The sequence below is a fragment of the Nymphaea colorata genome, chromosome 2, assembly GCF_008831285.2.
Source record: "Nymphaea colorata isolate Beijing-Zhang1983 chromosome 2, ASM883128v2, whole genome shotgun sequence".
Taxonomy (NCBI): domain Eukaryota; kingdom Viridiplantae; phylum Streptophyta; class Magnoliopsida; order Nymphaeales; family Nymphaeaceae; genus Nymphaea; species Nymphaea colorata.
The window spans coordinates 33,585,508-33,595,687 of NC_045139.1; the positions used below are offsets into that span (position 1 = coordinate 33,585,508).

Genomic DNA, 10,180 nt, shown 5'->3' on the forward strand with positions numbered 1-10,180 from the left:
CTCAGAAAAGTAGAACACTTCAATAATCACCCCCTAATCACCTTGGAAGCCTTTGATTTGTCCTCCTAATTACTGCTTGATCAACTTATGAAAGACTTCAGAAATAGGCAATACATCAAAATTAATATGCATATTAATAAATGCCCATGAAAAAAAAGAAATTTCATCAACAAAATTAATATAATAAAAATGCCAACCCATCATAGGAATTGGATCGGCCTGGTCCACATACATTTGCAAAAATCACATTGAATGATCCATGGATTTCTTGAGATGAAGAAGCAAATATTAATAATGACTTTTTCCTGCCTGGCTAGCTTCACAAAAAATAATCAGCAGCATTTTCAAAGTACCCAGTTAACCCATCTTTATTTATGACATGTTAAAAACTTTTGAATAAAAGACAACCCATCCAATCATGCCATTGTTGAATCACAATATGTTTTCTAATGAATGCATTGGCTTTACTCTGTTCTTCTACTTCCAAGCTTGACCTTGTAGAGCTCATGTTCATGCCCGCTAGTAAGAAGCACCTTCCTTGTCTTGAGGTCCTTTACATGACAAAGGTTTGGGTAAGATTACGAAGAAACTCCATTTTCCATATTAAATTTATTCAAGACCATTCATCTTTTACTTCATAGAAGACAAAAATATCAAAAACTACCAAATCTAGTTCATAATTATCATCAATTAAAGAATGAGAAACACATACGTTCAATTTTCAACAAAAAAAAACACTTAGTTAATAACACTTTTTTGAGTAGACAGAAGGACGTAGCTACTTAAGTGCATTCAAATGAGAGATAAGTATAGGTCTATGGTATCTACACCATATGAGTAGTTAGGTATCATGTCTGAAAACAAAGTTCATTAGAAGAAAGAGGATTAGCCACTCAGTGCCTCCTTTCCTACCTTCATCCTTCACATCAGCTATCATTGACCGGAACAAAACCTGTAGGGAAAATAAGCCGCAACCACTGCATGCCCCATTCTTTCTTGTGCTCGTCTCTCACAAGAACCGCCCATTCTTGATTCTCCACTGGATCTTAAAATGGCCATATACTTCCTCACAACTTGTGAATTCCAGTCTCCGACATTCTTGTGAATTGTGAGAATGCCAACTCTTTGATGTCATGCTTTCAGGTACTTCAAAGCATTCATCAACTTTGTATTCCTCTTCGCCTCCCTGATAGATGCCAATGAATCAAGAAGTAACTCAATGCTGGTGTGAGCTAGAAGAATCTCAGTGAGGCTTTTCATATTTCCAATGGAATCAGGTAGTTTTCTAAATGATGAACAGCCTCTTAGGTCCAGCTTCTCAAGATTGGTCAAGTTGTCAAATCCATCTGGTAATACTACCAACTTGTTGCATCCTTGCAAGGATAACTTCTGTAGGAAACCAAGTGATCCCATTGATTTAGGGAGCTCTTTAATATCAACAAAGTTGAAGTAAAGTTCAACTAGATTTTTCATACTACCAACTGAAGGAGGTAACGTTTTTAAGGACTTACAATAGCTCAGGTCCAACTTCTCAAGTTTCATCAAGTGGCCAAGAGTATCTGGCAAGCTTTTCAGCTTGTTGTACCCAAACATCCATAATCCCTTTAGCTCCACAAGAGAGCCTATTGAAGAGGGAAGTTGTACAAGAGCAACATTAGTTAGGTAAAGCTCAGATAGTCTTTTCTTATCTCCAATGGAGTCAGGCAATGTCTTCAATGATTGACAGTATCTCAAGTTTAGCTTTTCAAGTCTAGGCATTACTCCCAATGAATCAGGCAGCTCTTGCAGATTGCTACACCTAAACAAAGATAATTGATGAAGATTTCTGAAAGAACCCATTACACCCCACTGCATTGGCAACATCTGCAGAGATCAGTGCATCTGGAGAGGTCAAGGTTCTTAAGAGAACTTAAGCTGCATATGACATTAGGCAGCCTCTTTAGTTTAGATCATCAAGACAAGTCTAGCACTGCCAACCTATCAAGCTTCCCAATGGATTCATCCACTTGGACCAGCTCATGACAACCCTTAAGACTCAATTTTTCTAATCTGGGTGAGCTTGAAAAGTCAGGTGTCTTCTTGAGATGTAAGCAGCCACTAAGAATAAGAACTTTCAACTCATTGAAGACGAGCAAAAAAAGCAGAGGAAGACAATCACAAAGAAGCATGTTTCAAAACGATTCAGCAAATGGACCAAATTGTATTGAATTGAATTGCTTTTAAATCAGAAAGTCAGAAGTTTGAATACCTTCAATGCAACCAATATAAAAACGATAAAAGTTTTCATCAAAACTGAAAATAAAATAAAATAAATAATAACATGCAAGCCTCAAGCAACTGAAAAGGACTAATTAAATAATATAAAATAAACAAAATTTATCTTTAAACAAAAAATGACCTTAATCATGGACACTTTATTCATAGGTTCAATTTTGGTAGGCCTATATATGCTGATTCAAACTGATTTTAACAACGCTGAATATAGAAAAAGGAAGAAAGAGAGAGAATGAAAGAGAGAGATTTAAACTTAATAATATGAGGAAGTGGACCAATATAGTCATGCAATTTTTTTATTTCTAACATTGTTTTTAGAATTTGATCTCATGGAAGTGATCTGGATAATTGAATGAGAAGGAATCCATTATTAAATCATCTTGTTTCAACACATAATATGGAGTTGAGAAATTATAAACAACCAATTTTCATCTTAGAAGGCTACTCTTTTTGTCCCAGAGAAAATGAGTAAAGGGTTTATTCATGACAAATGATTATGTTTTAGCGGTTGGGTATATACATACATATGCACACACATACACACACGCCAAGACACCCTGATATCAAGATAAACAGAATATTCAACATGATGATGAAGTAAAAGGTAGCCTAACTTTCTTTCTGCAATAGCATCTTGAGCTCCAAAGCTGAACAACCCTGCTAAGTGACAGTTCAAGAACTGCAACCTTTTCAAGACTGAAGTCATTGGGGAGTGATTTTAGTGGACAGCCATGCCACTCTAACCATCTCAACCCTGTAGACATATGTTTGAAATTGCCTTTGAATTCTGCAAAGATGGCACGAAGCAGCCTCAGGTTCATCATTCTGGCAAAGGATTTAGTTCTCACACGTCTCTTGCTAAGTAATCCTCTAAGGTCAACTACAATGCCTTCAACATTTCCTGTTCCCTGTGCTTGAAAAAAAGTTTATCAACATAAGAAAAGTGAAAGACCAAGTTAACTGTGTTTTTCTGATCCCTTACCTTTTGATTATCCAATACATCAAGCACTTCATCTGTAATCCATAGCCTGCTACACAAGCCTGGATTGAAAGAGCTATTTTCTCGAACAATAACTTCCCCCAGTTCTTGAAGTTGGTCATGCATTTCCAACCTGTTCTTATCAATTTTGACAAGTGACCTGTGCTGCAATACTGTTATTGCTAGAGATGCGTAGAAACCACAACTCTTCAATATATCACTTACCTGATCCTTAGTCGGGCTAATGAAAAAACAAGCAAGATCAAGAAATATTTTTTTCTCTTCAGGATCAAGGCTATCATAACTTAGTTTTAGGCTTAGCCTCCTCTGTACGTCATCAATGGGATATGCTGTAATCCCTCCAACAGATCTTCCCACTCTTTTACATCCTTCTTACCAAATAGAAATGAACCAAGGACTTCAAGTGCCAAGGGAAGTCCACCAGCAGCTTTTATAATTTTATCAGAGTTATATGTAATCATTTGCCGGTTGACTCTTTTCAAAGGTATGCAAGGAAAACAGTTCAAGCAATTCAACGCGATTCAATTCGCCTGGCTGGTAAAACTCATCCTTGTTCAATTTCTGTACATTTAGAACATGTTTATATCTGGTTGTAATGATGATTCTACTTCCCCCACAAAACCAATCTCGAGAACCAACCAAGGCATCAAGTTCATTGTTATGGTCAACATCGTCCAGAACTTTGAGAAGACGCTTAATGTGGAGCCTACTCTTGATTGTTGCAATCCCTTGACTGACATCAGTTATCTCAAATTTCTCAAAGTTTAGTATCTAAGAAATAAGTTTCTCCTGCGACAAGATCAATCCCTTGTATTGCTTTGATGTCTCTCTAATATCTGAAAGGAAGCAACTGGCATCAAAGCTTTTAAATATTTGGTTAAACACTACTTTTGCCAGCGTGGTCTTGCCGATCCCTCCCATGCCATGGATCCCAATCATTTTAACGTCGTCTGTTTCAAGAGATAATAATTTCTTGATATCTTCCACTCGTGACTGAATTCCAACAAGGTGTTCAACAACATCCATGGCGGCATGCTTCACTGCCCTTAAATCCCTCTTAACGATTAACTGGATCAACTTGGCCTTATCCCTGCAAAGGAAATCAAGAATTCAGTGTGGAAGAACTGACAAAAAGGTAGTCTTCTCTTTTGTGTGTCTGTGTGCTCCTATCCTTAAATGGTTGATCACGCCAAGAGTAATAAAATGAAGTTCATCTCCCAGTTCATAAACTTGGTCGGCGATTCAACTGAACTCCAAGCTTGAAAAACGAAGAAAAAAATATGCAATGCACTGCAGAAGACCATTAGAAATGTTGGTTGATTATTGTCCAAACAAGCTCAGTGAATTGCGACTCTGATATTTGAAATGGGATTCAAATTTTCTTCTTGATAAGTTTCTAGCTTTTTTTTTTCAATATTACAATAAATTATAACAGTAGAATGACGAAGGCCAGACTTAATTCAGTCTGTTTTCAAGAGTGTGTCCAAATTTCCGCAGATCAACATGAAACATACACTTTTAAGTTTTCAAAATTTCAGCAGAACTGCATTTCACTACAAAAAATTACTACTTTATCCACGACCGAAAAACGTCGATAAAGGAGGGAAGAACATAGGTAAAACTTTTACTGACGTCTACAATGGACTTCAGTGAACAAGGTGAAAACCATCACCGACATTTTCACTACTTGCAGATATCTTTACCTACACGTGGCTAACATAGTCAAATAAAGTTTTTAACAATGTCGTCAGAACGTCGTTAATAGTTTTAACGAAGCGTATGCCAATGTGGGTGATAATTATGACTGACGTTGGATGGACGTCGGTAAGGATTTTTATCGACACTCGTCTGGATGTCGATAAAAATTATATAGACGTTTGCTTTTAGCGTCGGTAAATCTTTGACCGATGTTCAGGTTAATGTCGGCAATAATCTTCATCACACATTTCCACATGTCGGTAAAGATTTGTAACATTTTTCTAAGTTCTGAAAATCAGAAATACATCTGCAAATATATACCTACTTACAATAAAGACATCTAGGGCCCGTTTGATTGTCGGGTGAAATTTAACGTGGTAAATTTACCATGGTAAATTTTTCTGGTAAATTTAACCCTGTTTGATGCACAAGAAGAAATTAACATGGTAAATTTAACCATGTTTGATGCACAGAAAGAATTTAACGTATTTAACGTGGTAAATGTTGTTTTTTTGTGTCATATCCTTTTCAAATTTGACGTTGGAATTTAACGTGATAAAACAGTACATTGAAAGGACAAGAGCTAAAGGCTTGAATTAAAAACATGAGGGAACGCAATTTTAACTGTTCATAAGCATAACATAGACAAAGCATAACATAAGATGAAGGCTACACAAGAAACTTGTAAGAAAGACACACACCAGTAAGAAGTAAATGCATTTGTTTTGCTGCTGCTCAAGTCCCCTCACATAAGCGATGGCACTTAGAGGAAAAAAGGTCTGGCCTCACATTTTCAGAATTTCTATACAAGACCTTGAGCAAGGTGATGAAGACCTTCTGGTATCTTTTAAAAGAGGAAAAGACTAATCTATACCCCACACAGTCTGCAAACCATAACCAAATGGTTAACTGAACATGCAATGGATTATCTAAGCTAACGTGCTACACAAACGATTGGGTGAGATAGGCTAGTATTCATGTAACCATGTAATCTTTTTGCTTATTTTCAGTCTCTTTTCTGCTTTTTTCTATTGAACCATGTATTGAACAAAGTGGTATTCTTTCACATGCTACATCCCCAAAGAAATTCATTTAACTGTATAAGTGACTACAATACAGTGCTGGACCATCTAAACAGCGGTTTGTAAAGAAGCAGATTAATCCGTCCAACGCTCCCTTTCTCTCCCTCCTGTAGGGGCATCACCATCCGCTTCCAACAATCCCAACAAATCTACAGCAACCATTCATATCAATTCTACTGGTGCCTCCAAAAACCAAGCAAGAGAGACAAATTGTGTGAACTCCACAGACAATCCCACCAAATTCATACTAAAGAGCGGCCTTCAACATACAGTAGACGACATCCTAACAATATTTTCAGAAGTCAGATTGTGTGAACTCCACAGACATCCTAACTGAACCTGCAAATCTACAACGAACATGATAGCTTCCGAAAGAAGCCTGCCTGAATATAATTTTGCTGAGGAGAAGACTTGCTGCCGGGCAGTGGGATTTGATGGCAAAGGGCGATGATCTGCTCTTGGTGAAAGAGGGGACGAATTGTCCGTCACTTGACACTGAAAAAAAAAATCCCCGCGGTGAATAGGAATACTTAAGCAGGTGATCTTGGAACTATCCAGTAATTTCAAGTAACTATTGCCGCAGATCATGACAATCAAATTAAAAACGAAGGAATTCAAAGACTATGATGAATGAGAAAAATTTAAAACAAAGAGGAATGCCCTAATCGGTGGTTCAGAAGTTTGCCCTGACGCACGAGAGAGAGGAATTTACCTCACAGATGTCCCTACTGCTCGGCCCTGGCAATGAAGGAAGGTTGGAGATATGGCTGGCTTGCTCGATCGTGGCAGAGATAGAAGGCCACAGAACGATGGCGAAGGCATCAGCAAGAGGGAAAGGGAGAAAGCGAATGCATCGGCAAGAGCAAGAGAGAAAGGGAGAAAGCAAACCGGCGGAGGAGCGGAGCGGCGACGGCAGAGTGGCGATGGTGAGAGAGGCGATGCCTCTGGTGCGACGGTGAGAAGGCGGGAAGGCGAGGGAGACGAGGCTGCAGAGGGAGAAGGTTGGGACGGTGAGAAGGCAGGAATGTGAGGGAGACGAGGCTGCAGAGGGAGGAGGTTTGGGGTGAAATGAGCGTCTGAAGAAGCATTGTCGAGCGGGTGAAATTTCACCCGCTCGAAAGTCCGAGCTGCGAGCTCGGACTTTTGAGCGGGTGAAATTTCACCCGCTCTCTTTTACATTAAACAGGTCAAATTTGACCCTGTTTGATGCTTGTTTAGTCGGGCGGGTGAAATTTCACCCGCCCGTACATTTTTCACCTTCCTTCAATGATTTATCTTGGCCATCAAACAGGACACAAATTTGACCTTATTTTATGTAAAGTAAGTAAATAATTAACATACCTTATGCTAAAGACACAAATTTCTTTCATCAATTGGTTTAACATCATCAATTTGTTTAAAATCAAGATCTTTTAAAACACACTTTTTTATGCAACCTTGGATCTTAGATCCAAAGGCAACAAAAAAGCTACAAGAGTGAGACAAACATAACACAATAAAAAAAAAATCAGTCTCTCACTAAGCCAATTTCCCGATCTTCCTAATAAAGTTAGCGCACCCAACAAATATGCACCAGAGGGTGGAAGTATTCTTGAATTTTTTATGAAAAAAGTGGATATTTTAAACGTTTTCATTTTCTTTATGAAAAAAGTGGATCTGTTTGTTCATATAGACCTTCTTGTTACTTTTTTAGACCAAAGTGCACCATCTTTCTGGTTTCTGGAACTGATTCTGGTTCTGAAAGTTTAAGTGGCTATTATATTAATTTGCTGCAGCTATTTCCTGTCAGATCTCTAACTATATTTTATTTTTTAGTTCCCTACTGTAACAAATGTCTTTGGGCAAAGGCGCGTCCCTTCTTATCCCCAGAAACATCTCATATTTTCATGTGCCTCTTTCATTATCCCTTATATTCAAAATCTGTTTTTACTTTTTCCCTGTTCTAAAGGGATGATGTACTGCTTTAGAGGTGGCATTTTGTTTTTCCTATCCTCTCTTGTTACCTAATTCCTTGTAGTGAATACTGCATCAGGCTATCAGCTGAATAGAACTGAAAAAAAGCATTGGTTTGGTGGCTGTGGTTTTTTATCCTGCTGCTCGGGAGTTGTAGTTTCTAGTTCTCTCTCATTTGCTCCTTTTCATTATATCTATTCTGTGAAGTCCACTACTGTTGTGTCACAACTACCCTTGTTTGTTTTCCAATCCACTGCAACTGATAGATGCCATAACTTAATATGATTCTGTCTGAGAAAATTATTAATTTCTCCAATGAGATTCCAATTCCATGATATGTAAGTTGAAGCACCATCTGATTTCATTTACATTCAAGTTTATCTAATTTCAAGGGAAACATGTTCATTCCACATACTTATCCATCAAATTCTCTTGAGATTTTTAATGTGGTTCTGATAATTCATTTTCTTTTGTTTCAAGGTGATATTCTAGGCAGAACAATGATAAAAGCCTCTCGATGTGTCTCTCTGCATGAGGACAGAAGTCACAAAAGAACTGCTTGAAGTGTCATTTTAATGTAAGGGAATCCTGTTACTGTTGTTTCTAACTTGTTACTTCTTTCCTTTTAGTTGTCAATTGTTGTGTCCAGGTTGATGCTACTGCACTCGAACTTCAACCTCCTGCAGTTAGACGCTTGAAAGGTTTAGTTTTCTTTGCTCAAGAATAAATTCAGCTGAAGGTGAAACAACAGGATCTTGAGCGTACTGAGGATATAGTAAGCACGCTAAGAGTGGGGGTGGAGAGAGAATTGTCACAAAAGTTTCAGGTTTAATTTACTATTAGTGACTTCAATTAGTTACTCTCTCAATTGCTCTTATTTATTTCACGTAAGCCATAAATTCTTCCATAACCGCTTATTCTTATTTATTTTCTTTTATACAACAGTTTCTAAGACATTTGGTAATTAAAAAGATAAAGACACACCATGAAGAATTGAGATTGAACTGAAGGGATACAGGTTGGACTATTGTGGTGGATGAATGGACCGATACATAGAACATTTATAAGTTTTTTTGTTTGACTATCCTAAAGGTATTATGTTTCTAAAATCCATTGATTTGCCAGAACTTGTTCAACTCTTGAATTTCAAGACTGTCGTTCCACCCAAATGAGGATGGTGGCGATGACAAAAGAGCATCGATCGATGGCGATAGCGGTAGAGGCAGGCAAGCAGACGCTCGAGTCCACCAGTCCTTGTTCTTCTACCATTGGTTGGCCAAGAACCGAGTCTAGAAAAGCAGTCTCTTCCTCATCCATGTTTTGCATCTGATCCAGAAAACTCACCCCAGGTTCATCTTCTACCACACAACCTGAGGATGACCCAAAATCGAAGCTGTTGGGATCAAAGGCTATAGCACCACCACCATGCTCGAGCGATGCTCCAAAGTTGTCATTGCTGCTGCTGGTTGTGGAAGGTCTCTGCTGATTATCTCCTCTGAAAAGGATTTGGATTCTTCCACGGCCACGGGTGGTAGTTTCCTCCCGGAATGACCGTGGTGCTGCTTCATGATGGAGAGGAGTCGTTGGTGCACATTCTCTCCGTCATTACCATTGGCATTCGCTAGAGGAGGGTAGACGAAGGTAAAAGGATTCCCTACCTCGTTGAAGCAGACGATGCCGACGGTGGCACCAGTGAGACGGCAAAGCTGCTGCGCTTTTTTGAAGAGGCCCTTCCTTCTCTTGGAGAAGGTGATGTGCCTCATCCGCCGATCTGGAATCCATCCCATGTTGGTCCTCCGCTTTCTCATATCCGTAGCAGCGTCACCGGAGCCACACAAGGGAAGCGACGACACAGGGGAAGCGACGACACCGGAGCCACACAGGGGAAGCGACGACACCTCCCCTCTGCAACTCGACACATATCGTGCAGCCTGTGAACGTGCATGTCTCGGCGTGTAGTGAGCTTGACTTGTTTTGAAACAAGTCAAGCTTAACTAAAACGAAAACGAGTTTGAATCAAGCTCGAGTTGGCTAGACTCATTTTACATTAACCCGATATTCACCGTTAATAGATTCGATGGTTTTCTTGTAAAGCTTGGTTTTGGCATTGTTGTATTCATGTTGGAAACCAGGCTACTGCGCAAGTTTGATTGTCTCTTTTGGTAAATAGATT

At 38.9% G+C, this 10,180-nt stretch overlaps 2 protein-coding genes across 4 annotated transcripts; both read right to left on the minus strand.

Moving 5' to 3' along the window:
- Positions 1-225: 225 nt before the first annotated feature.
- LOC116249044 (uncharacterized) lies at positions 226-7,189 on the minus strand. 3 transcript variants are annotated; one of them, XR_007572684.1, is made up of 4 exons: positions 6,767-7,189; positions 5,674-6,549; positions 913-4,364; positions 226-551 (listed from the first exon to the last, which is right to left on the minus strand). XR_007572684.1 is itself a non-coding variant. In XM_031622155.1 (3 exons), the coding sequence occupies exons 1-3, from the start codon at positions 7,140-7,142 to the stop codon at positions 6,316-6,318; spliced, it is 489 nt and encodes a 162-aa protein (XP_031478015.1). In that variant the 5' UTR covers positions 7,143-7,189; the 3' UTR covers positions 6,048-6,315. The 3 variants fall into 3 exon arrangements, 1 of the variants encoding a protein (XP_031478015.1); XR_007572685.1 differs by lacking the exon at positions 226-551 and having other exon boundaries at positions 565-3,182; positions 3,257-4,364; XM_031622155.1 differs by lacking the exons at positions 226-551; positions 913-4,364 and having other exon boundaries at positions 6,048-6,549; positions 6,767-6,821; positions 6,943-7,189.
- Positions 7,190-9,153: 1,964 nt separating this feature from the next.
- On the minus strand, positions 9,154-9,815 carry LOC116247567 (MADS-box transcription factor 30-like). Its single transcript, XM_031619742.1, has 2 exons — positions 9,617-9,815; positions 9,154-9,566 (listed from the first exon to the last, which is right to left on the minus strand). The coding sequence occupies exons 1-2, from the start codon at positions 9,813-9,815 to the stop codon at positions 9,154-9,156; spliced, it is 612 nt and encodes a 203-aa protein (XP_031475602.1).
- Between the last annotated feature and the right edge of the window lie 365 nt (positions 9,816-10,180).